Source organism: Accipiter gentilis, chromosome 1 (genome assembly GCF_929443795.1).
Source record: "Accipiter gentilis chromosome 1, bAccGen1.1, whole genome shotgun sequence".
Taxonomy (NCBI): domain Eukaryota; kingdom Metazoa; phylum Chordata; class Aves; order Accipitriformes; family Accipitridae; genus Astur; species Astur gentilis.
Window position 1 is genome coordinate 46,810,560 of NC_064880.1, and position 27,473 is coordinate 46,838,032.

Sequence of the window (27,473 nt, forward strand, 5' to 3'; positions counted from 1 at the left end):
AGAATTTAACCAGGATGCTGTTTAAGACGTGGCAGATAAGAAACCAGAACAATAAGTATTTCTCCTTTCAACATGTAAAAGCCTTTTTTGATTCCTCAAACTGTCCATTCAGTGTTCCTTTATCATAGTAATTGCCCATTGTTTGTCTCCCTTCTGAAACTCCTGTGCAATACTTTTTTGCTGATAAAACTTGTGTATGTACTTTGGGGGTAATGCTGGTGAATGTGTTCGGTGAGAAGGAGACAATTCAAATGACAGTAAGTCTGGGTTAACAGAGCTTCCTGCCAGAACGCCTCATTAGAGCTCCCAGTCTGAAGTCACTATCTTACTGGTGCTGTACAGGCCAATTTAATTGGGCTGAGGGACTGATACAGCACACTGCTCTTTTGACAAGCAGTGTAAACTCATTCTGCTCATCACGACACTTGGTTGTTTTTTTTTTTTAAAAGGCTTCACGCACACCATTTGGGAATGAAATTCAAAGCACATAGCATTTCCTTTTCCAAAATGCCAAATATTCTGCATGAAAGCTGCATTCCTCCCCTCCCACCCCCCCCCCCCACCCCCAATTTATCTTGTTTTTTTTAGAGTTGTTGCCCACAAGTGCCTCAGTTTCTGATGTCCCTCTTTTTTTGTGGGTAATGTTCCAGATCACACACTTCTAATTTAAACAAGACTGTGGATCTTCTCGGGGTGGACAAATCACAGCTCAGAAAAATTTGCCATGCTGGTTCAAACAAGGAGTTCAGGGCAACCTGCTTTTCATGGTTACTGCTTCTCATTTGTCATTCTGAAAAGTTTAATACTAATAGGGAAATCTCTAGCGCTTTATTGAGCTTTCACTGTTCACCGAGAGGCAATGCTGTTTTGAGAGCTATTTCAGATCCTCAAAAAGTGATCTCAAAAGCCCCCCAAAATAATGCATGAAAAATGCTAGTGCTGAGTTGTACCTGTTGCCTTCTAGTTTAATGATGGATTTTTACAAGGATCCTAAGGCTATTTCAATGAGTTTTGTTTAAGTTTTGGTGCTGATTGGGCACATTGCAGAGATGTCATATACAAGAAATGCACAAGAAGAATGAATTCAAAGTAGATGCAACTCTGAGCCGCTTTTCTATAGTGGAACCAAATCTAATTGCTCTGTTAATAGCAAAAGACCTTGGCCTTCAGAAGGCAGAACTGATTTTCATATATTTTCATATATATACATACACACATACATACATATATAATTCATCTCATCTGCATAATTAAGCTATGAATTTCTAGATGTTCAAGATGAGGGATTAAGTGGATGCTCAAATTATTTTCCTTCATGCATCCTTTTCAATACGCCTCTGCTACTTTTTTTTTCCTTTTCTTCTTCCCAACTATGAAGCCAGATACTTTAAAATTGTTCTTTCTAATACAACCCAAATATATTAAAATTGAATCATATTCTGGGTACTAGTGAAATTTGTTTGATTGGGAAACAAGGCAGATACATTTCAGGATTTTTCTTTTGAAGTTTGTGAGTCAATTTAATATTCAATTAAGCGGGGCTTTCATGGCAGCAGTTGAAATAAACAGGGCCATTGCCAGTTTGTTCCACACGTTCCTTCTGCACGTTTGGCCCAGATTCCTGAAAGCTGTAAGACTAACTTTGGTTAATCACCTCTAAAGTTACAATGCACAGTACTTTTCTGAAGCTGAATACTGGTGTCTGGGAAGAGATAAAAATTCTTTTTCACTTATGAACTACACCAGTATGCTACAAAACAGCAGCTCATTCATTATTTTCTGCTACTGCCTTTGTTTATACTGTAACATACCCCAAAAGTGCTGAGCATTACACACAGAAACAAAAGAGCTTGTATTTAAAAAGAAGAGTTGGGGAAGTGAATGAACATGGAGGCAAAATGATTACAGTGGATCATGGCTGGGTGGCTCTATTTTCAAACAAATAGGCTTGTTAGAGCAAAGGAGAGAAAAAGTGAGAAAGCAGTGTGAGGATGAGAGGAGAAGGCATGACAAAAGAGGAGGAAAAGAGCAGGTTAAGATGTTGCCTTTCAGGATTGTTGAGACTGCATGATGTCAGGTTCAATGTTTTTAGAGACAGAAATAGCAAGTAGATTCACATGAAGTAAGCGGAAAAAACAAATTTGTTTCAGTTTAGCGTCAAGATCCACCAATCAGATCAGGGCTGATCTTCATCAAAATAATGTTTAAAACCCTCAGATCAGTAGTTCCAGAGCTAACACTAAGTGTTATTTCAAAAGAGACCAGAAGATAGCTGACTTCCATAGCATAGTTCTATTTGAATTTTCAGGAATACTACTTCAGAGGTTTAAGTCACTTACTACATGTTGTGCTATACATATTATCTAACTATATGTGAAGGAGCAGACTTAAAAGATAAATTCTGTGTTTTCTTGCTAGCCTTAAATTTCAGCTCCTCTCTAATGGTAGGGTGCTAGTGCTAGCCTGACTCTACTTGTCAATTTTGGAAGTCTAATTCTATGACAGGTGAGCATCAGAATGTAACATTCTGTTCTAAAAATACTTAGATCTTTACACTTCTGCAGGTCATGCTGTTTTCTTCAAGTCTGCCTGGTTTTTGTAATCAATCAACACACTGAGGAAAAAATGAGGCAAATAAAAATAATCATGAAGAAAATGAGAAGTAATATAAAAATCACAGTAACTCACACTTGGACTCTCCTTGCCCATGCTGTCTTTGCTGGAAGCTCCACTCAGCTGCTCAATTAAACTGTAATGTGTTAATTGTTCAGGTCCATCCTCTCCAAAATGGCCATAGAGACTGTGTTGGTATAAATCCAAGATTGACATCGGGTTCCGCAGAAATGACTTTCTCTGATTTTGTTTTTCCTGCTCAGCTGTAAGACATGTTAAAAATAATATCGTTATGGCATATTTAATTGATGACATGCAGTCTACATACGTTGTAATGTAATCTTACAATTTTTAAATATATTTCAAATGTTTTAAGGTATCTGGAATCAATGTACTAAAAGCATTAACATACTAGCTCCTAACTCCCCAATCAATGCATATACAGGGGACTGTTTATACTTAATATTCAAGGTGAAGGAGATGGTATGAGACAGCCAGAATTAGAATCATAGAATCATAGAATCATTTAGGCTGGAAAAGACCTTCAAGATCATAGAGTCCAACCATCATCCATGCCCACTAAACCATGTTCTGGAGTACCTTGCCTACTTGCTTTTTGAATACCTCCAGGGATGGTGACTCAACCACTTCCCTAGGCAGCCTGTTCCAATGTCTGACAACCCTCTCAGTAAAAAAAATTTTCCTAATATCCAACCTAAATCTCCCTTGCTGCAACTTGAGGCTATTTCCTCCTATCCCATCACCAGCCACCTGACAGAAGAGACCAGCACCCACCTCACTACAACCCCCCTTCAGGCAGTTGTAGAGAGTGATAAGGTCTCGCCTCAGCCTCCTTTTCTCCAGAAATTAATTTCCTTTCTTTTTTAATTATAGATGAGATGGATAATTTGGGGGGATTGTTCTACTTATTTATTTCCTCTAAGTTTTTGTTCTTCTCTCTTAATAGCCTTACATGGCAGATGTGCTAAGTTCCTTTAGCGTGTCTTTCAGTTTGACTATATTCGATACTTCTTTCCTTTTCACTACATTTTTAGCTTATGAGTACAACAGTACAAAAACCACACTATTAAGGTAAGAAACAGGTCCTACCCATTTGTTCAGGATCATACTGATCATACAAGAACATTAGGAATAAAACCTCAGTTTCCAAAGTCCAAGGCTGAAAACTCATTCAGAATATCAAAATAAAACCAAAGAAATTTTCTGCAGCTTCATGAAAATGCACAGGAGATGGAGGCTTATATGATCATTAGCTTCTTTCCTCACACATCTTGTTACACAAACTTCAACTCTACCTTATAACCTATAGCATTAGAAGAGCCTCTGCCTCCAGTGCTTCCAACAGAATCGCACCAGGATAAAAACTTCATGAAATTGTAATCAAAACATTTTCATGGTTGAAATGGAAGAACCTGGAATATTTGGCTTATTCCCTGCTATTCTACTGACCTTCTCTGTAACATTAGGCAGTGTACTGGGAGTCTCGTCAAAAGCCCACTAAATCAATGAAGGTCTTATCATTGACTTTTAATAGCCTTTGCATTGGGCACTCAGTCTCTTGGTCTTTCTGTTCTCTGCTCATAAATGGAAAACTAAACTCACTCCAACATTGTAATTGTGCAAGCAGTGGGAGTTCATTAATGTTTTGGGGACTCATCTAATAAATATAATTATCTATACATATAAAAGTAATCTTTATGAATTGGTTTGCTGCAGCCCCTGCCTCAGCCGCTTGTGGATGTTTTGAGGTTGTATCACTTGTGTGCATAAAGAAGCTACAATCTTTGAACACAGAATGGAATAAAGTTATTAATACGATGCGAGAACTGCATTTATAGAGTGCAGAACAGAAATCCTGACCATAAGGAATGGCCACAGCAGAAATACTTTTGCAATAATGCTTTTTAATTTTCTTTTTTATTTGTCTCAATCACAATTATGAATTTTAGTTCTGTTAGTAGCCCAAAAGTTAGGCATATACACAAAATTCATGATTTGCTACACAAAATGGTGACTTCAAGTCATGCTTAGGTATCACTAAACTTGGAACCTGCTGCCATTTAATGCAACTGCTTGCACACGATAAAATCCTTTTTTTTGCAAATTGTGATCAATACAGAAGAAAATGCTTATCTACCTCTTCAACAAAACATGTCTTTCTTGTATTAGAACATGATTTGTAAAAAACAAAATCTATAAAAAGAAGTGTTTATGGGCTGAGTTAAATGACTCCCAATATTTCATACATATTAAAAATACAAAGTTACAGGAGTATGTAAATAAACGGTCCTAGCTTCCTACTCCACTTGCTCTCTGGTAGAATCACAAAAAAAGGATTAGCTCTGAAAATGCCAAATGTTTAAGTCCAACTCCCAGCAGACCCTAAAGAGCACACAGTATGTCTGTTGACAGTATCTAGCCATCCCCAGCATTTTTAATGCATTCATCACTGTGCTATCTACTGTAGGTGCTAATCTCTGCTAGGTCAAGCTCACTGTTGTGCAGAGGGTCAGCACAAATCCTATGAATCACTGAAGTACCGCTTAAGCTCTCAGGGCTTCAGTGGTGCGGAGACCTCGCACTGGCCTTTGCACTTTGCCAGAATTTATCTCCTGCAGGGAAGCCATCGGCTGCGTAGGCAAGGATGCGGGCCACACTCTCCTCCCCCTCCCAGAGGGCACACATCTGCACTGAAAGGGGGCTTGCAGCACAGGAAGCTGGTGGTCAAGACAAGACAACAATTTCCTGGGTTATTAAACACACAGAAAACTATTATCTCAAGAACTTCACTTAATGTGTTTTCATCTACTGGAATTCAGTAAATTCCAAATTGCCATCAATTCTCGCAAAAAGGTTTGATACTTGAAAATGGCAAGTGTATACACGACGGACAATGAGAGAGACTTCACTATGGCACCATAACCAACATCACTTTGATAGAGAGGTTGGAAAACTATGGCCTTGATCATTGGGTTATTTCAACTGGCTAATATAATTAAAAAGAAAAAACGGGAAGCTATCTTTACAGTCACCTTTTAAATTTTGTAACAATGTAACAGAAGACTTCTTTCTACTTACACTGCAGTGATTTACACACAAAAACCTACAAGTTAAGCCCCTGCCAGCAAAAACTGTGGAAGAGAGGGAAAAAAGATACACACATAGAATAAAAAGCAAAAAGTAATAAAAAGCTAATGGAAAATTAGACTGAAGTAAGAACAGGGGTTAGAAAGTGAAAACTAGACAGAAAGTTCAATGAAGGACACTATCTGCTGCTGAGTCAGACTGGGGATGAGGGATGCACAATTTTATGTACAAATTTTCAATTACCTTGTTTGTTGTTCTTTGTTAACTCTACAAAAGTCTCCTCTGCAGTTCTAAAATAATTTGTTTCATACTCTGGCTCCAGTTCAGTGTCACTGCTGCTTGCAGAATAAGTGCATACTCTCAGAGCTCTGTCCTGTACAAATAAGGGTATTTCAATCATTCAGATGATGCATATATATCAAAATAATGCCGAAGATCGTATTAGGAGTGGAACGTTTTATATTCATCATGCAGTATAAATGAATAGTTCAACTGGAAAAAAGTCTGCATTACCAGTTTAACTAACCACTTCTCCTTCAAGTAAGTAATCACCAGTCCAACATAGGGGAAACAACACGTTCTAGTCCTGGTAAGTCTCCTGAGTTAGTCTGGCAGACACAGTCCAGATTTTACCATTTTTTCACTGTAACATAGATTTCAAATCTACCAACATTTTCAGATAATTTCATCCGCCAAGTTCAATTTTAAAACTTCTCAAGTATGTTTAATAAAGTGTATTTGTAACATATAAAATTATCACACAACAAATGGTTTGCGGCAAGCCATTCTAGAGGCAATTAGGATGGCCAGGAGACAACACTCATACTTTCTAGTAGTAAATCCTAAATTCTTCCTAAATTCCTGTCCCTTGTCCCGGCATTTACCTTACAGTACCGGAGAGCCCTTAATTTCCACCTGATTCCTATCCCATTTCTCTTCAGGAAGCTACGCTAAGGATTTTCTTCTGGGAGCTCTGGACAGCTTCTAATCATGGAAGGCCTGAAGGCTTAAACCTTTCAGGAGCAGCAGCTCAGTAAATAAACCCCCCCAAATGGGTATGGAGAAGCTAAGTCTGATACCGCTCAGTTAATGGCATCTACAGGTACACATACCACCTACTATCCTAACCCCAACTGCCTATCAATGGCTCAAAAGAGTTTTTAATTCTGTTTTTCAAAGAGTGATACTAATTTCCCCATCTTCCCATCCACGTTGCAGTTTTTAACTGATGCAGAAGGACATCCATTTGACAGGAAGCACATACTTGTGGAGAGGAGAGCAGACCTGAAGATACCGATGATATCCATAAAATTGGGAGACCAAGTCAGTTTTAGTCCCAAAGCCATTTAGACACATTCACATGCCAGCTACACCCACACTGACCTTCTGACTCCTAGGCAGACTAATTAGGAGTAACACACATATCGTGTTAAGATAGTTTTGGGACTGGAGATGGTCAGTCACGACTGGCTCAAGGTGAAGACCACACCGATACAGCTGTTACTTGGAAGCCAACAGTGCTGCACTACAGAAGATTCACCACCAGTTTGTCAATGACATACAAGACAACTAATTTTATCTCTCTGTTTCTGTTCTAAATATCCAGAGCATGGGCCATACAAAAATGCGAGATAGCCCAGTCGGTAAATAAGTGAATAAAGCAGACATGCAAAAAAGTTATGCAACAAAATGTTTTCAGCCTCTTGTAACGTAAGGCTTATTAGCTAGCAGTGTCTGCCAATTTCCTTGCTTAATGCCCACATTCTTGATAAAGTTTTTTTCTCTCTTTGCTAACCTGCTGACCCTGTACTTCTCATGGGGCTTGACAGCCTGGCATTCCTGAATATGAATAACTTGACAACCATCAGCAATAGCTTTTACACAGGTATATGCATTTGCCTGTTTGTTCTTTCTGCAGTTGTTATGAAAAGATTGAAGGACAGACAGATCATTGCAGGGATTAACCAAAACCACACAGAAACATGCAAGAAGGGTATTTTCCCTTTCACAATACTTTCATAGCACATCTGCTCAAACGCTCATGCTACACAGCCATACAGACAAGGAAATCTAGGCCTGGGGAAAAAAAGATCTGAATCTCATGGAAAGCAAACAAACAAGATCAAGTTTTTTGAAGAGAAAAACAGGGTAAAAGGTCTCCGTTTCCTTGTCTATAAAATGATTGTGAGGCTTTTAATTAAAACACATTTGTAAACCATGAGGACAAAGTACCTTTGGGTGCTGCATTATTATTATTATTAATAAATAATGAGATTGCAAAAGAAGGGCAAGAAAGTAAATGTAGCTGTTAGATTGCTAGTTACTCTTCCCACTATATTAAAAACATTCACCATTTCTGATTCTTTACACCGCAAGACATATCTCATTTAATAGATGACACTTAACTTATACCTTTGTTTTAGTAGTTTTCTTGGTGGTCCACTCTGGAAGAACTTTTCTGTTTTGCACAGTTTCTTCAGTACGCTCTAATGAGGCAGAGGTCACAGAACTTGGTACTTGTTCACTCTGCTTTGCAAGGTTAATTATTCCTGAATTAAGAGAGACATTATTTAAATTGTAGGTCTCATCAGCATCTTCATGACAGTGTTTCAATTATAATGCAGTAAAAACTGGGGGCAAGTCATGATACTTTCATTATGTCAAATAATATCTTACTACTCAAAGGAGCAACTTACTAACTTACTGGAATAATTCTAACAACTACAGTGGCAGAATTTGATCCAAAGCCTTTTCCAGTTAACAAGAGAAGAGGAAGTCATGGATTTAAATCCTTTTAATAGTTTTAAAATATATACTCTTTCACATAAGAAACAACATTCAATAACTACTTCTAGGCATTGTAGGATCTGCTTTGCTATTTTATGTTCTCAGAGAACAGTCTGTTAACATAATTAGAAGTACCTTTCTAGCAGAAATTCTCAATCAGCTAGCCTTTTTATTTGCTATACTTGCACAATGCAAAATCAGAACATCAAAGAAGATATACGGTGCATATGAAATAAAGTGATAATTGTAATTTGGATGAGAAAGTGACGGAGAGAAGAATCGAATGAAAATATTCTAGTAAAGAATGAGTTGACCCCACCATCTGATGTATACTGCTTTTTTTTAACATCTCTTCATGACAATTTAATTAAGATACAAACCTTACAAGGTTGGTGAATATTAGCATTAAGATCAGAACCATCTTACTGCTACTGACTTCTTATGAAGCAATTCAATGATTGCAGTTTCTGTTCAATTTGTTATAATGACAGTGTTTAATCATGGACTCTACTCTATAGCACACTGCTGAATTGAGGTCACACATGTGGCTATTCAAGCATGTAGCATATAATCTATAACTAAGATTTTTCTTCTGAAACCTTCTTAGCTGTACCATTAATTAACAATACTTTTATTTAAAAAATACTGAGTATTAAAATATCTTTTATTTAGCTTTCATTTGAAACGAGCAGAGGAGTCTGCAATGAAGCATACAATGTGTGTTTGCAGTCTATTATACCATTACAATACTGCACTGGGAATATTGCTAAATCAACTAAGTTCTAAGATGTTTAATTAGAATTCTTCTGTTATGCATCTTATGAACATATAAAAGAGGCTTCTTTCCTCCTAGGCTCAATATACATCAGCTCATTAGCAGAACATGTATTTGATGGCCTTAAACTAAGCTTAAACTTGATACTTAACCTCACATGCTAATTACATGGAATCAGATTTATGCAAGTTAAACACTCACAACATTTATAGGAGCAATAAATACTTATGCTGACAAAGTGCTAACAACCATAACCCCAATAAATACATGACACTGCATTCGGTCACGATAAAACAATACTCTTCTCCATTAAACCAATTACTTTTACTGCATTTTGTACTGTATCTATCATGCCGACTATGAAAAATATCCTGTTATAAACACTGTATGTAATGATTTCTAATGTTATTGACATATATATTAATAACTCAAAACCCTTCAAAAATTCATATAAATGGCCAGTGTGCATTTATAAAAAATTGCACAGAGTTCAATGGAACTATTTACTAATACAAAGTTTTTTGTTGGTATTTTTCTGGATTGTTAGCCCTTTTATTCCTTTGTCAGCTTTTGTTTTACAGTTTAAACACACACGTAGCTGGTAAGTGAAAGTAAAGTATTTTATGTTCGTACATAGAAATGTAGTTGTGTAATTTAGTAAAGTATTGAGAGTCTTGTTTGAGGTCAAGACCATGTATTCATTGGGACAGAGTTTATGAACTGAGACCAAATGAGTCTTTAGTCTAAATCTGGTTTCAAAAGCAAGACTTTCTGAATTTATCTTTTCTATGTCACAACATGGCTATGCTTTGTACTTTGCTGCAAAGTCTGATCCTGAATATTGCTGAACATCTGCCTTCTTATTCAAGTCAAATTCCAAGGCTGGCATATGTTTTTTCTTCAAGTACTGTTTCTTGAGAAAAGGATTTAAATACTTAACACATTTTTCTTCCTCAGATAATCATTATGTGTAACAAAATTTCCATATGGCTCAGGTCACAAACTTGTTAACCTTACGCATTCATGAAAAGAATATCTTCTGCTCTGCATTTATTTCTGTTATCAATTGTCATTATTACAGGACTTCTGCTAATCAAAACAGACGTCAGGGCAGAAATAATGTGATTTTCAGTGTAATTGACATTTTACCTGAGGAAGCTGGTTTTGGAAGGCGACTTTGAAAAGGTCGTATACCTTTGGCAGTCATGGCCGGATCAGATGTTGAGTGACTAATTATGCTTTCCACAGACTCCTGGCTCTTAGCTGTTGAAGGCACTTCTCGCTCAAGAGTTTTGGCTTTTACTGAAGGAGCTGAAAGAGGAACTTGCTCAGACGGTGCAAGGACTTCTGTTCCCGAGGTTGGTTCTTGCTTAGAAACGTGTCGCCCTGTAGATCGGTTCCCTGAGTCGGGGAGGGGGAAGGTTCCAATCCCGCTGTCCAGTGTCCTCATCTGGCAGCAAGACTCTAAGATACAGGAAGATTGTGTGATGGGGTGTCACTGGTATTTAAAGACAGTGAAAGGGTCTACGGGAAAAAAGGGCATCTTCAAGGGAAGGTTTCAAGGAAAGAAAAACATTTTGCATTCTGTGAGTCTGCTGTTACCTGTTACTTGTACGCTTTGGACACAATACATCTAACTGAATACAATGAAATACCATTTTGAGGTGCAATTACACTAACTAACAGATGCCAAAACATTGAAATTGGCCTGCTTCGGAGTTATAGTGTGATAAAGAATAAGAAGGGCATGTCCTAGAAAGTGATTACAGCTGGAATTTTTAAATTATTTAGTTTGAAGGCGCACAGAAAGTCTGGAGAGTACCAATGTGAGGGAGTGAGTAGCGTAATGTATTCCTTCTTACATAAGCTTGGCCTCTCCATACGTCTGCTTTCTTAATTGTTTCTCTTACAAGAAGGTGTTAATCAAAATGTATCATTTATTCTTACACAAAATTAAGATCTGTAGAATTTCCCAGAGATACCCATCCCTCAGAGCGTCCTGAAAAACTTGGATAGCCACAGCCATACCTTTGTTTACCTTGTTATGCTCTGGTTCTGCACATCCCGTTTTTGGTGAGTGTACACTTTCCTACACAACACCAGACAGGGGTAACTTAGGTACTCAGTTTGGAAGCAGTATGGTCACACATAGCCCTCCAGCTTATTCAGCCTACTGAAAAAGTGCTCCACTAACCATGGAACAGAGAAAGATGCAAGTGTAGGTATGTGAATGTTGCTATGCTAGCAACTAGGATGTAACAGCACCACCCTGCCCTGTCATTCGCTATCGATTTCCAGAGCCCTGCCTTTTGTTTGTATAATGAGCAAACAATATCAAAGGGACTACGATGGCAAAGTCTTTCTGAGAGGTATAAACACCAAGGAGGGAACTTCAGCACTAATGGTTGGAAAATGAGCATAATTTAGGTTAAACGTCTGGAAACATCCCTTGACAGTGAGGTCTTCAGACAGTCCCAAAGGAAGCAGAGGAATTTTCTTTGCTTTGAACAATTTAAGGCTACACTGCATAAAAGATATAATGCAGTGAACAATTGTACTCTAGCAGGAGATGCAGAATATGACCCAATATATCTTTTCCATCTCTATTTTCTGTGTTCCTGAATATTGATTTTTTTTTTTATGATATGCCCATTTGTTATTTAAGTCTGTTGTAGTTAGCAGTCCTCTGTCAAGTCATTTTCACGATTTTTATCTCTGCAGTGTTTCTAATACTCTCAGAAATTCAGAAATATTTTCCTCTACAGGCTTTGCCTATTTGTTTTCAAAATAAGAACATTAACATGGTCATTTTCTGTTAAAGTCTTAACCTCAATGGGCCTTATTTGATAGCAAGTAAGAAACTACTTACAGATAAATTAAATGTCTATTTATGTTTCCTTGTTCTTGTCAAAAGAGAAGCAGTCTATATTTACATGGTCCTCATTACGTTATCCTCGTCACTCAGGATCAAAGAAAGATTGAAAGTCATTCTGAGCACATTAACCTTACAGGGCCTAGCTGAGCTGCAACAGCAAAATGAACTACTCACTATCTTTTAAAAGGGCAACAAGTGACTCTGATTTCTCTCACACAATTACTGCATCCCAATTACTTCTTTCCATACGTAAAAGGAGATAAGGTGTGGAAGCCACAGGAGCTGGCAACTATGTCTTCCATCACATTTTTGAGCTAATGTGCCATAATGATTTTAGAAGTTGCTGAAGGTTATCCAGGAAATGTGAAAAAGAGAATTCTATTTGGTTCTGCTGCGTCAAAGGGAGGTATCCCATCCACTGAACTCTCTTACTCTAGTTATCCTTCCCCTAAGATATTTTTTGTTTTGTTTTTGAATAGTAAAATGCCTAGCTGGAAGTGGGTGAGCTGTTCCTCTCAGGTTATAACAGAGTGCAGAAAAGTAAGTTAAAATGCTATGTGTCTGCCTTTGCCATTTACTCTGTAATCACGCTTAAACAATGTGTTAGCTCATGGACAGGCATTGCTTCAACTGACTATCAGTGACAGAGTTAGTAAATAAAGGAAAATATAGAATAAGAAAGGACTTCCATTAGTTTTCTCTTGACCAGAAGGAAGACATTTGTGCAACACTGGTTATGTTGGAGAGGCAGAGCTCTTCAGCAGAGACATGGAGTAAACTGGAAGCACCACAGAAAAGAACATCCTGAAAACAAAAATCTGAGCAGTCTCCCCTCTACTGTCTGTACAGTTAATGATTTTGCAACTCAGTTCCACAGGGAGTCTGAATGATTTTGTGGTGTGGTTTCCTTTTTGAGCATTCTCTAAGAAACTAAAAAGTCATTCCCCCCGAATTATAATAGCAAAATTAAGTGGACTCAAAATGTATACCAAACAGCAAAGCTGTTTTGCTCAGGGTGAACTGGAAGATTAACACTATTTATCTTCTAAGGTCATGTTTCTTAAAATGACATAAGAGTCTGTCTTGCCCACTGTTACCTTGTGTATGTCTAGGAACGGAGCATAAAAGCAATGGCATAAGATCAAGAGAAATGAATACTAAGGGCCATACTTCCAAGAAAATAGAGTCTCCTGCTGTTCCCAAAATAATTGGGAGAGTGATGGAGGAGCACACCAGCAGTGTCACATTTAATTAAAAGGAAAAATAGTTTTAATCGATTATAGTCTTCCTTCATAGACACTATCCATGGTAAAGGAAATACACCAGGTGGAAAACAGAGTTTTAAAACAGCTCACTAATTTTTAATTCTGAACAACCACAAAAAGGCCTGGCTTTCAAAGTGCTCAAAGCTCAGCAGCTCCCATTGTGACACTTAAAGACAGATTTTTGAAAAACGCTGTGGCTCAACTATGTTGCGCAATCCTCAAAAACCTAGTCCTAAATCCACACAGTACACCACAAAATTCATTGTGCATGTTAATTTTTCACTAATAAAAGTAACTAATCCACCCCTAAAGCTACATTATACAAACAAAAAAGTATCTCTCAGAACAATTTGTATTACTGAATGAATGAACAGACATTATCTTGCATTGTTTTTAAACTTCTGTGAAGCAACTGCAAAATCAAAATATACACTATACATCTCAGTGACAGCTTTCAAACCGAACTGTTCATGGCCCATCTGATTTCATCAGTTGCACTGATACTTCAAATGACTGTTATCAGTGAAAGCTGCACAAGACTACGTAATGAAAATATGGGAAAGTTAAATCTCTGATGCTGCGACAGTACTACTCAATAGATGAAAAATGATTCTGCAAAACATTAAAGTCCAAAAAGAGTTATATATGAGCATCATTGCTTTTGCTTGCAAATGCTTCCTGGCATACAAGCCAAATTCCTTGCCTGATTCTGGTTTTTTTTCCCTCTTTCCCTGCCAGGGAGGAAAGAAGCTCACGCAATGGTATTAGTTTTTATAGTGGACACAGATAGACTCACCATCTGCTATTTCACTGAACAATCGGGCTAGAATTAAAAGTCTGAAATAGTGAAATAGCCCCTTCCCTCCATCCCTCCCTCCCATCATGTGGATTAAAGTCTGGCCGGATAATGAAGTCCCTGGAAGTCCTACTGTAGAGGAACATTTCTCAAAATTGAAAACAGAAATAAGGAAGAATTTAGAGAAATTTCTTGGAGATCAAGAAACTCCTGACTGCATGGGAATCTTTAGTGTCAGAGAAAGTTTTCTGAAAGTTTGCTCAACTCCCTATTTCTCAATAATTTTCAGGTTTAATATTTTCACAGGCAAGATGATCAAGCAGTTCATGTCCTACATCAGCTGGATACCATGGTAATTTATACAGCTGGACAGGCTTTGGCATATTCCAACATCACTGGTGTTTTACCAAGACCTCTTCAACATGGAGTCAGCACCCAAATTAGATGGAGTAAAAAGGATCTTTGAAAATTGTGCACCATTCTGAGGGTATGGACAAGAGGAGAATAGAAAAGGGACGTACACTCTGTATGGCTGTAGGTATCAGGAATCCTAAAAATGAGATCATCACTGGGGAAAATTACAATAGCAGCTCATTCTGTGGGCTTTTTTTACATCTTCCTCTGAAATGCAAAAATTAAAGAGTTAGAAGTAAACATACCCCACTGACAAGAACTGACAACCTAGAATTCATTAAAGTCTTTTAGGGCATCCTCCTGAGCATAGATCATTGAAAAATGCATCTTAAATACCAGCAGCAGATCATTACATCTAATTATTTTTCAACGGGTTTTTATTTCTTCTGAAACATTTGCCACAAAGGTACCACAAACACACCACATCTAGCTCAGAAACTACCCTTGATATAAATCATTGGAGACTGGGAGAGAACACCCAGGGATGCTGACTGCTGACCTGGCTTTTGTGTTCCTTCAGAGGCACTGGTATCGGTCACTCCGAGAGTGAGAGGAGCTCTCAGTCCGAGCTGTTTTATGTTGCTATATAGCACACTTCTCTGTTCCTCTTTTTATACAATGCATGTGAAAGGAAAATCAATTCTGGGGCAAAAATAAAAGGCAACATAGAACAGCTACTATGAAGGGAACTGCTTCCAGCACAACACAAGAAACGTGGGTCCAGCTTCCCTCAGGCTAAGTTCTACACTGATGGTTGCAAAATACGGTATTACTCAAAATAAGCAATGGAGCAAAATCTGTCCCATTTTTAGACTACGTACAAGTTAGTCTTTCTAATGTTGAACTTCTGTAAACCTGTTTCGGGTCCTAGCACATATGCAAGAGATTTCATGAACTGCATACAACAGAAGAAATAAGGTGATGACGTAGCTTTTAAACACAGCTTCTCATACGTGTTTCTTCATTAATGCAAAAAGATACTTTTCCTAAGGGGGATATAATGCCACATGTTATTGTAAACAAACCTTTAACTGAATAACTGGAGAATGTTTCAAAATGTTTCCTCCGGTAAAGTAAAGATTCACCTTCTAATAAAGTCTTTTTATGTTGTATCTTAAAAAGAGTTTCACAGATGCTTAGTCTACTCAGAAATCACATACCAAACTTCCTTTACATAGGGACTGTAATACTTTTAAGAAGTCTATATATTCGCTCACAGATATTTTGACCATCTAGTTCAAACAATACGTGAGTTTTATCAAGATGCTTAAATCACCTATAAAAATCTTTACGGAAACCACAAGATCCAAAGTTTTACCCCCAGAGCTAAAATGAGGCATCAGTCAGTAATTCTATTAAGCAGGTATATTGTCTTATGTGCATACATAATGTCATTCAAAATGGTCAGGCAATTCATGCACTTTGAATTAAAAGTAGTAAGAGGAGAAATTTCTGAATGTTGGCATACAGGGAAGGACTTAAAGGTCCTGAGAGGAAATGATTATAGGCCCTGCGGTCTTGTAAGTAAAGTTTTGCCTCTCTACCGACTTGTGCCACGACTGACAGAAGGCAGCCGCCTCTCAGTGCTGCTTGACGGGGTCAGGATTTCCAGAAGCAGCTCAATAACCTCAGCCATTCCCCATCAGGTAGAACCATGATGTTACTAATGAAACATACTGATGGATACCAGATGCAATTACTGCAAGCAGACATTATCTCCACTTCAAATGACTGACACAAACTGTTTCTATTTGGAGGTGGCAAAGTTACAGAAATGTGTATGTTACTAAACTTTGATGGCCAATCTATCTTAACATTAAAAATAAACAGCAACAAAGAGGACAACTGTATTTTAGGTCAAAAATATCACAGGTAGTTCTGCTTATGTCAGGCTTTCTATGTATAATGCTAGTAGCACAGGGACATATTTTCTTTCAAAGAAGCATCCCACCTCATGAAAAATGTGGAATTCTCCCCTGTGCTCACCACTACAGCTGGTTTGAGAACTTCCTCACATAAATTTTCAAGTTTTGGCCTACAAAACTGCACATGATTGACACAAATTTCAGCTGAAACCTTTGAGTAACCACCAGAATTTTCCACAGAAAGCAGACATTTTCAGGAAAAAAGTATCAGTCAAAAATAGCTCTGTATCAAGAACAGTTTCACTGGGAAATTTCCAGCAAGCTGTTTTGAGCAGTACAGACTCAAACCTTGAAAGAAGGTTTTGAGAGATATGTAACACTGAATGGGCTTTCTTCAAGCAGTATCTAGGACACTAAAATGAAAGGGCATAATTCCCATCAGTAACAGAATACACAAATTCTAACAAATTACCTTTCCTTGCATTAGAAAGTTCAAGACTTTCTACTAAGCTGACACAGGGAACCAGAAAACATGTAGTTGTTTTCTTCTGAAACACAAAGGGAGTATAATTTTTCTAGTATTTTGAAACATGCCAAATTATTAATTAATACTTTTTATTTTTTCAGAATAATATTTCAAATGTAAATAGGTCTCTGCAAAATTGCTTTATCAGTTAATAAACATCTTTAAGCTACATGTGGCATTGGCAGGAAGAACTTAAACTACAGATGGCAAAACAGATCTCTTTATTTGCACATCCTTCTCTTCATCTGCAATGCTAAAGCAACCACAAAAAAATGAATGTATTTCTGCCAAATCAATGTCAATTTTAAGTAGATTATTCCTTCTGGTTTTATACCATAATTTGATCCAATTAGTCAAAGATGAATGCATTATTGTTTTCTATCTAGATCTGAAGTATAACCAGTATGCAAAAATAAAAATCCTGGAAGGCTATCCTAGGTGAAAGTAGAAAAGACACAAGTTTTCACAGCCTGGATACTCCCACGGGTACTGTACTGGTGAAATGGAATTATTTCTAATGTATACTAAGGAAGGGTATATGGGAGCAGGACTGTGCAGTGTATTTTCAAATGATGGATCTACAAGTAAACTTCATTCATGGCTGTTTGAATCTGGGATTACAATTTATGCTTATTTAGAATAACAATAATAATAACAAACACAATAAATACAGACTTTACTGACTTATTCAGTGTTCTTTCTATTGCTTCTTCCTAGTCAAGTTTTTTTGTTTTTGCAAAACCCACCAACTTCAATATGCCATTTATCCAATAGTTTGACAGTTGCCTTCAAGGTTTTCTGTGACCACAATCCCATCTTTGAAATGTATTTTCTGAGCTGAAACAGATAATTGCTGCCTCATTTTAATTCCAGTCCCACCTTAGCACTAGTAAGTTGACTAGTAAGTCAAAAGATTAGTTTTAATTATTAGTCAGTACTAATAATCTTGTACTCCAATTTGGCAGTTATCTATGGACTTTTTTTTTTTTTCTTTTTTTTGGCAATAAGTGATTCCCTTCCCTCTCTGGGCATTTAGATCCCTTTCTTGCATGCTTGGAAAGAATAGTGGCAAGCTACTTGGAACAGGGTTGTTACAGAGAACAAAACTTTAAATTATTTGGAAAAAGCACTTGGATAATTCTTGAAATTTTCTACTCCACATCTCTCAGTGTCTATTAAATACAAAGGTCTACATGCAGCTTCCAGTTGGGGAAGTCCCACAACTGATGATGTCTGGAATGATCTCTCTGTATTATGCCGTTACACTTCCTTTCTAAAAATCTACTCACTGTTCTCAGGAGACGGGATACTAGAAGTAGATACAATTTTAGTCCTACAAGAAAAGAAATATTGAGACTTATAACTCATGTGAAAAGCAGCTTTAAGCTCCATGTAAAAGCTAATTAAAAGCAGTCCAGCTGCAGCCTGGCTGTCAATGAGGCCAGCCTAGAAACACTTTGGAGAGCTATCCCTCTTCTTTTTTGGCTGTATGTCTGCCTTTGGTTTTACTTCTGCACTTGCCAATCAGCCTTACAGATTTGCAACTATCTTTAAGAAATCCTTATAGATGAGTAATAGCTGAGAAGAAAGAGAAGTCCTCACATCTGATGCAAGGTGTGAATCCATGGTAAGCAACAGGTCTGTTGCAATGCAGAAATGTGGCTTTTCCAGTTTTTTTCACTGAGAATAGCCTTCTGTTTCCCTTAGTAGCCTGAAATGTAAAGGTTGGGAGCCAACAATTGCACGCTAAGGAACATCTTACTGGGGATTGCTCATTCAAGGCATGGATGGATGCTTCCCTTCATCTGCCGTTCTTTAACAGAAAAGACATATCCCAACTCTCAGAAATCGTACCTGTAAGTAGCAAAGCCCAAGAAAGGATGGTTTATTGTTACCCAGGTGCTAGCTAAGGGCTGCCTCAGCCGTGCCTTTTCCATGTAACCACAGGCCTACCTCTTCTCTCTTTACGCCTCAGTTCTTCATATTAGAACACAGAGCTAATCACACCTCCCCATTACACAGTGATATTGTGAGGATAAAGAACGTAGAGTTTGGCAACCAGTATATAACCAACCTCCAATCGCTTGAATGAATAACACTTGTGTAGAAATACCTTTACTCTAGCTTTTTCAGAGGCTGTTAAGGAATTAATAGCAAGCTGCAAAATATTTGAAAGAAGCATTAAGGTTGTTACTTTTGCTAATATTATTAAGAGGTAGCTGGCTTAACTTTAGTTTGGGAATAACTGCATTAGACCGCAGTTACAAAAGAGAAGAGGTCACACTTAGCACCTCAGATACATGGGCTGCACACGGTGCCCAAGGGACGATTTGCCGCTGGTGTCTGTTCACTGTTCTAGTTTGTTCACTGACTATTGCATTCGAAGCATTTAAGGATAATGGGAGGGAACCACCGATTTACCTGCTCTAAACCAACTCTGTTAGAAATTGGAGTTTGGTTTCACTCGCATTGAGATAATTTCTTTGATTTTCTATTCCCAACAGACAGGACTAGTGATAGTGCTTTAAGCATAAATGCTGTCTCTGGTAAACACAAGAGAAATTTATAAGGAAGCTTTGGGTTTTGCAAATGCACAGGAGAACATACTATATTTATTTTAGTAACATCACTGCTTTTTGTTTATTAGTACAAAAAAAGACAGAAATTAAAGCCCCATAAATATTAAATGAAGCTTTAAATAATTTATTTTTAGTTCTGCCCTGCAGATGGCTTTACTTAAGGGTACTACTAATAAACACTTACAAATATACATGCACACCTGAAACAGGCTGATTTTACTTCTTAATTAATGAAGTGAAAACTCATTAACAGAGTGAGCATAGAGAGCTTTGAGTAACTTTTAGGTGAACTATAATCTTTCCATTTCTGCACTCAAGTTCAGCTCCTCCAAACCAGCTGAATCACTGTGAAACTAACTGCATGCAAGCAGGGGTTGGTAAGAAACCATCATGATTTAAAGCCAGAAGAGAGAGCAGAGATTTTTTTCAGGAAGTCTATTTTTTGAAAAAAAAAAGAAGTATGCAATGTTACATGGTGTTTGTTATAAAAACACCATTAGAATGACCATTTTGAAACAACATACTGGACCTCTTTGCCTGTTAAAGATAGGAAGTAGGGAAATTATTCACTGTAAATATATTTGTTGACTTCTTTTTCTTTTCCTAACAGTGGATTATCCAAACATTGAGAAATTCTTGAGTTCACCTAGTGTTAAAAACAATGTACTAACTGTATAGGTATTATTTCTCCATTATAGTGATTTTTATTTTTTTTTTTAAAGCCTGTTTTTCTGTGATCTGCTATGATGGCTAATTGTATAATCAAATGTCAACAATTCAGGTCTCTGACTGAAGACATGAATCAAAGCTCCTCAAACTCAATTAAAAATGGCAAAGACAACCACAAAATTAGGAATAGGCATCCTGTCCTCAGAGTGAGAATTTGGAAAGGCATATGCCAACACAGCTCAATATAATTGATAATTCAGGTGAAAAATTATTTTACATAAATATTCTACTAGATATCTTTGTAGAAAAGAAGCACAAAGTCCGTGTGAGCACAGTTGAAACAAATGTTTAAAATAACACATCATCATTCAAAATGCTTTTCAGTTTGCTCAGGTATACTTCAGGTATGTGCATTAGAGTTAATAGGAAATGCATGACTGAAGCTCCATACAGACATCTACAGATGGTCCTAGCCAGAAGCAAAAAACATGTAAAGTAGAAAAGTTTCAAATAGAGGGACTCATACTGTTATAGAGAATACTGGCATATACTATCCTGCAATAAGTATGATAATCAGGCACAGTCCTGATTTGAGTGATAAAAATGAATATAGATTGGGCCAGACTGTAAAGTAGCGTAAATCAACATAGCAGCATTAACTTCAGAGTTGAAGAACCTGGCCATCCTGTTTAATTAACATTTTAAGCCTGAATGAGACCAGCAGATTCTCAGTATTTTCAATAATAATTAGACTGTATCCTGTCTATAATGTATAAAGAGCCACACTTCTTGTGCTAGTGATAAAATTTGGTATTTCTGGGTGAATAAATGTAATGACAAAGAAGGAAATTAACAGCAAATCATTGCGGCTAATAAGGAAGTGTTGATCCAAAATATTAATTCTCTCCACAGAAGGAAGACAAGCTACACAGTAGGCAGCAGTGCCGCAGAAGAATTGGCAATTAGACAAGTGCTATGTGTACTATCTTTTAAAGTACAAAGAAATGATTTGTCTTTGCCAGACTGTGAAGAAGGTAAGCTGACATAAATTAGAAGACACTAATGGATGTTAGTTTCTTATTATTCACATTAGCAAGGTTCTCCATCATCTTCACAGAACGGAAGTAATAGAAAAATACGCAGAAAGTTTCGCTCTATTATCATAGGCTCCTTCAGATCATCGTTTCAAAATTAATCCCTGCAGAACTACCCAAATGCCAAACAAGAGTTAAGAACACAGTACCGCAGACACCATTCATCCCATTTCTAGTGGCCCAAACATACATAATGCTGTTGTTCCTCTTGCAACTCTCTCCATTCTGCACAGTAGCCTGTTCACCTTCTCACCCATACAAAACACACGCGCTAATAAAACGTCACTGAAAACATGCAGAGGAACTCATCAGAAGGAGAGGCTATTTAATCAGCTTTATGCACCAGTGTGAGTTGTTTCTGATGAGCAAGTCCTGGGATGGTAAATGCTGAATGCTGCTCCATATGGCCCTGGAAGGCCACTCAGCATGGCGACACCAAATCTTCATTAACATGAATATTGCCCCAAGACCATCAGTTGTTTTTGCAACACTTACTGGTTATTAAACAAGACTTCCCCTCAGTGATGCCTCTTTTTAGCTACTCTGGTTCAGAAAAGTAAGGATACCACAGACACAGGTCATTTCAATGGTGTTCAGGATCAGAAAATGAAGATTTTGAAGTACAAAATGGAAAGAACAGTGCTTGATAATTGCATTAAAGTGTAAATGCTTTGGGGATAGTAGATGGAGGCATGAAATGGCATAAACTTTGAGGAACTGACAGAGGTATTTAGGTGAGTGAAAGTACAAATGTAACTGCTTTTTACCCAGGTGAGCTCAGATCTGCTTGTGCACTTTCACACATGCCTCCTCCTGTCTGAAGTATTCCGAGGACAGTGAGACCACGACAGATAAGGAGGTTGTGAGGGTTTGTCCCGTATCCTCCAGGCCCCTCATGGCACTAGGTTTTGCAGCTTTTTTTTTTTTTTTTTTTTAAACAATGAACAAGTTTGGATCCTGATGTTGCTAGAGGCAAGCAACTTATTTTAGTATTTATTAATTCATCATTGTTTTAGCAATTGGGAACCTATTCCTTTGGATTAACATCCAAGCTGGTTAGATACAGCAAGTGAGCACGTTGTTAAGTTGCCTGCTACCCTGAAGTCCCATTTCAGAGCTCCAGCCCAGGAAGCACACTTACTAAAGCAATACAGTCAGCACCTACAGATTTAATACCTACCTCTCAGCCTCCACATACACACAGGGCTTTAGAAAATGGCTTTATTACCAATGTACAAATAAATGCATGCAAACTTGTACCACTGCTCATATATAGGGGATTCATGAAAAATCTAATACTTTATCAGAACTTGTCTCAAAACACAACATTTTTGAGCATGCAGATTCGAAATCGGAACAGACCCAGGTTGGAAATGGATTTGGTGATAACAGGTTTTGTTTGACGGCTTTTACAGACAGCAGCCTCACGTGTAGAGACTTCTAGGTATTCCACAGCTTTACTGGGTGGTGATGGGAAAGATAAAACAAACATTCTTCCTTTATCTGATCATGTGTAAATGAATGATTCAACTCCTATATCAGTGATAAGATGATTGCTAAATGGTTCTTCTCAACTTCTATCAATGGCCTGATGAAAGGAATTAACACTGACACTGATAAGTTGTTTTCTCAGGCATTGAGACTTCATGACAAGAGAGGATTTCTTTTGCAGTCAAAAGACATTTTATCCGTTGAATATTGTTCTTCATTAAATGCATTAGAGACGTCCAAGGATTTTCCTGACATTTAAGCAACTTCTGGAACATCCTTTTGCCTCTCCACAGTGATGTGGATCACCTCTCGTTACTGAATGCACAGGCTGTAATACAGATCAATTTGTTCACCATCTTTCCTCTGTCACTTATTCTGTTACATTTATCTCAGTAATTCATTACAGACCTCACCTAATCTGTCTCCAGGTTTTGAGGGTTCTTTAATGTAAATGTGCTTGCTCAAATATGTCAGGCTTAATGGACATGTTTTAGGATGATCCATGTCAGACTTAATGTATTTACCACATTAATCAGGCTTGTTTCCTTCACATCTATTTTCATTCCCTGAGAATGAGAAAACATGAATTCAATAGCTGTTTACTTAGTACTCCAGTAAAAACATCTGAAGTTTTAGTAGTTTACATAATGGTGGATAAACCCAAGTCTTTTGTTTGGCAGAGGTGGGTGTCAAATAGTTTTTCTTCTCTTACTGGACGCTTGGTGCAAGCTTATTAAACAAGCAGATGAACTGCTATTGTTTTCATCAAGCTTTGGAATAGGTCATTGGATAACTTATATAATTAAGCATAATGAGTATGTACATTAAATGACACATTCAGAAATAAAATTTGAAACATACTTTTTCCGTTTCAGTTTTCATCAGATCTAGATTTCAGAAAGAAATCAAGAGAAAAAAGGCAGATGACACTGGACCAAGGATCTGTTGATTAGAAGAGGTATCGGTATGGAAGCAAAAAGGCAGGTTCTGTATCGTGGTCTAGATTTGTGTGGAGTCAGAAAATATACTGGGGCACCACACAAGCACTAAAGAGTGACCACCAGTTTTAAATGATGCAGGTGAACAAACATGAGGGGAAAGGTGAGAAAAGAATATCTTGGTAGTAAGTGAGTATATTTGTGGGAAAACCATACAGAAGAACCAGAAAGAAAAGAGGAGTCAGAGACAAACAAATTTACCTGGGCTACTAGAAAGAATGCAGTTCATTCTCCTCATAGAAAATACTGCTTATGTAGTGTGGTTTTTTATTATCATGTATATAGTTTCATAGGTTGGCTACTGGGTGCTGAATAAAACAATATCAGAATACACAGATAAGGCTATCATTTTTAGTATTTGATACCTCAATACAAATAATTATAATGCTGACATTTTATTTTAAGTCAAAACCACTTACATCTACAACATGTTATATGTCCTATGTTTGCTATTAGTATATCTGTAAAATTGCTATCAAGTTGCTAGCAACTTATCTATAAAACTTCTGTGAAGGACATTCCTGGTTTCTACTGAAAATGTAGTTTGATCACTTTGCTGCATGTAAAGCTTAACAGGGTGGACTTTAAAACACAACGCAACATATACTAAAAACACTTCTTTTCTGGAATATTAGGTGTCTAAGGCATTCAACCAAACATCCTCTAAAGAAGACAAATCTCTGAAAAGTTGCTTAAAAGATAGACCTTCCTTTTTCTGACCAGATTGCCTTTAAATTAAACTGTAAAACACTTCTGTAAGGTTGTTCTTGGAAAGTAGAAAAAACGATAAAGCCTGCTATAAGGCAGATGATTATCAAGAATTTTAATGGAGTTGAGCGCTGGATTACAGCAGCGCTACAAAAGAATCCCTTGACCTCAGTGTGTGTTTTTGTTCTAGCACAAAGCAGCAAAGTCTGCAATGCACTTTTAATGTTGCTTTGATAGTGTGGAAACCCAACCCTCTATCTAGCTAGAGACTTTTTAAAACCCTTTTAAGTATCTGCGGGCATTTTCTCTGTATTATAGAAAAGCCAGTATCTACAAGGTTCCCATTGAATGCTGAATGAATCAATTTTGAGCAACTGACCTGGACTTCTTATGAAAATTTGACAAAAATTAGACCCAAGTCTTTCTTTAAAATTTCAAAAATTCAGACTACATTTACCTTGATAATCTTCACATGGCTCTGAATTTCACCTGAAATACTCCAAACAAACAATAGGGGTCAATGCCACAGTTAGATAATTTCCTTCCAAGAACTGTGAATCTTTCTACTGTGGATTCTAACCCCAGCCTGCCTCAGGGAAATATCTCCCCATACAACTTCAGGAGGTAGTATCTTGTGTTTCCAGTGGAGCAGGTAGTACCAACAACACTCAGATATATTTTGTATTGCCACTACCAATTCTTGTGTTGTCAAGTATTTGCTCTCTAGAGTGTTCACAATGCTCAAGTGAACTGCAAGTCTATTCAGATTTTTAAATTTATTTTATTTTTACCAATGATGTCATTCCAAGGACAAAACCCACCTGCAGTGATGTCCCTGATGTCAAAGGTCAACTGGCTTTTAGTAAAGAATGAATCTGGCCTTTTAGTTCAATCAGTGACATATTAAAGATAACATTTCAAAGCAAAAACTTTCCAGTTCAATAAAAGAATTCCTTTAGATGAACTGTCCATGCTTTCATGTACTCCCTGAACTTCAGTGCTTTAGGCCAGAAGTGCTTGTTTGATTCATTGAGGAACTGCTAGGGATAGAATGACCACTGGAAATCTACTATGGTGAATAAACATATTTACACATAGAAATATCTGTGAAAAAAAAAATTTCCTCTTTCTTTGTATTGAAACCTGAGTATAAATTTAAGAATAGACCTGAAACCTTCTCAGACACCTCTCATCAGCCTATTTAGGCTGGTGAATATATGCTGAGACTGTGTTTCGTGTGACACTTGAGTATATCGTTAGCAAAAAGCATATTCAGTGTTGACTTGCTTCTCTAGAAAATTTGTCACCCATTTGGGGTGACAAAAAGAAAAGGAAAGTGGACCCAGAGAAATTATTATCACGCAGCTTTTAAACACAAGGTTTGGTAAATCACCAAAGTGCTGATGTCTGAGAAAATGGCACACTCAGCCTTTCCTCCTTCAGCCTCAGTATAGGTTTATATCACACTGAAGAATGATAAGATTAATTATGACTAACTTTCCTCTTCATTACAGATACATATTCTTAAAAAGAAAACAAGGTCAGGAACCCTTTAATTTGTGTAGGGACCTGTATAGCCAAAAATACTTCTGCTCCAACAAGGTGACCAAATTTTAGCCAGAACAGATGAATATCATAATTAAAGAAACTGTGGTATGACTGTTACGGTACACCATAGTATTGCCATGTAAAATTGTCTGCAAGAATGAATTCTTCAGTAATTAGCATTTGTTTGTTGGTACTATGGATTTTTGGCTTTTCCCTTGAAGCTGTTTATCAATGAAAACTCTTAATACATTATCATTAATACAATCACACTCTTCTGGGAGTGGCTGCTAATTTGAAACATTACTTGAAATATGAAACATTAAACTTTCTCACAAATGCTTTTATCTTCTCAAGATGTCCAATTATTAACTTCTCTATGTAAAGGTGTAATTTGTAACTGTCTTGTAATTTTTTTGGCCACTGTGATAATGCAGAAATTCAAGACAAACACGGACACCTCTACTCCCTTGGGGGAAATAGATTCTTTTTCTTTGTAAAATGAAGGCTTTTTTATGTTTACATGGGAGCAATACTGTCAGGAGCTTGACACATAGTCTTTGCATTCAATAAAAGAATTTTATTTACAGGAATATTTGGAGACCTGCTGTACCTGTCTGAGCTGCGGAGTCTCTCATGACATGAAGGCAAATTCAACCTTTTTATCATGTTCTTCATCTTACAAGGTACTTTAGCATTTTCCACTTCATCACTCTTTCAAAACCCAACTACTTTATTGCAAAGAGTTTGAGGAAGGAGTTCTGAAGATGACTGGACCTAAAAGTGCTACTGGTGGATTCTGAGGTCTCCTGTCTGTGGGAAGTGGGAGCACAGGTAGCATCTGTGTTGCCAGGGCCACATTTGGCATCCTCACTGACAGTACAGCAAAAGTATCCAGGGTATAACATATATTTGTTTTAAATTTTTAAAAAATGTTTTAAATAGGTATTTAAGTACAATATAGCACAATATAAATGATTGCTTCATATGGAAATTATCATGTGTTCCTGAAATACAGGTATACTAGAAGGGAAATTTTATATTACTGTGCATTCTTGTATTCTTTCCATTTAGAAAATCCAGAGAGTCAGCAAAATACTTAAATTTGTTTAGATCAACAACTCACAATAAATTAAAAACCTAGCAACTGGCACTTTACACGTTTTTTAACACACCCAGGAGTATCTCATTATTAGAAAGTGATGAACCAGCATTGTCTGACATGATATCAACCTTGAAGACTGCTCAGTTATATGTATCTTGTTTATTAGCTAACTGGGCAGAACTGATGTCAATTTAGGTATTTTACAGTGACTACTACAGCAACACGTTTCTTCCTATTATGTAAAGAACACCTTCCCTGCT

General features: G+C 37.2%; 1 protein-coding gene across 7 annotated transcripts in view; it reads right to left on the reverse strand.

Annotated features, from left to right (window-relative positions):
- Nucleotides 1–27,473, reverse strand: part of NCKAP5 (NCK associated protein 5) — a 394,263-nt gene that overhangs the window by 24,107 nt on the left and 342,683 nt on the right. For 4 of the 7 annotated variants that reach the window (XM_049805372.1, XM_049805332.1, XM_049805322.1 and 1 more), the window contains 4 exons: nt 10,433–10,747; nt 8,134–8,270; nt 5,965–6,094; nt 2,689–2,876 (listed from right to left, as the gene is read on the reverse strand). In XM_049805372.1, the coding sequence (XP_049661329.1) occupies nt 2,689–2,876; nt 5,965–6,094; nt 8,134–8,270; nt 10,433–10,747 (770 nt within the window). Of the gene's footprint in view, nt 1–2,688; nt 2,877–5,964; nt 6,095–8,133; nt 8,271–10,432; nt 10,827–27,473 lie in introns of those variants that run through there. The other 3 variants (XM_049805312.1, XM_049805352.1, XM_049805361.1) reach the window with 3 other exon arrangements.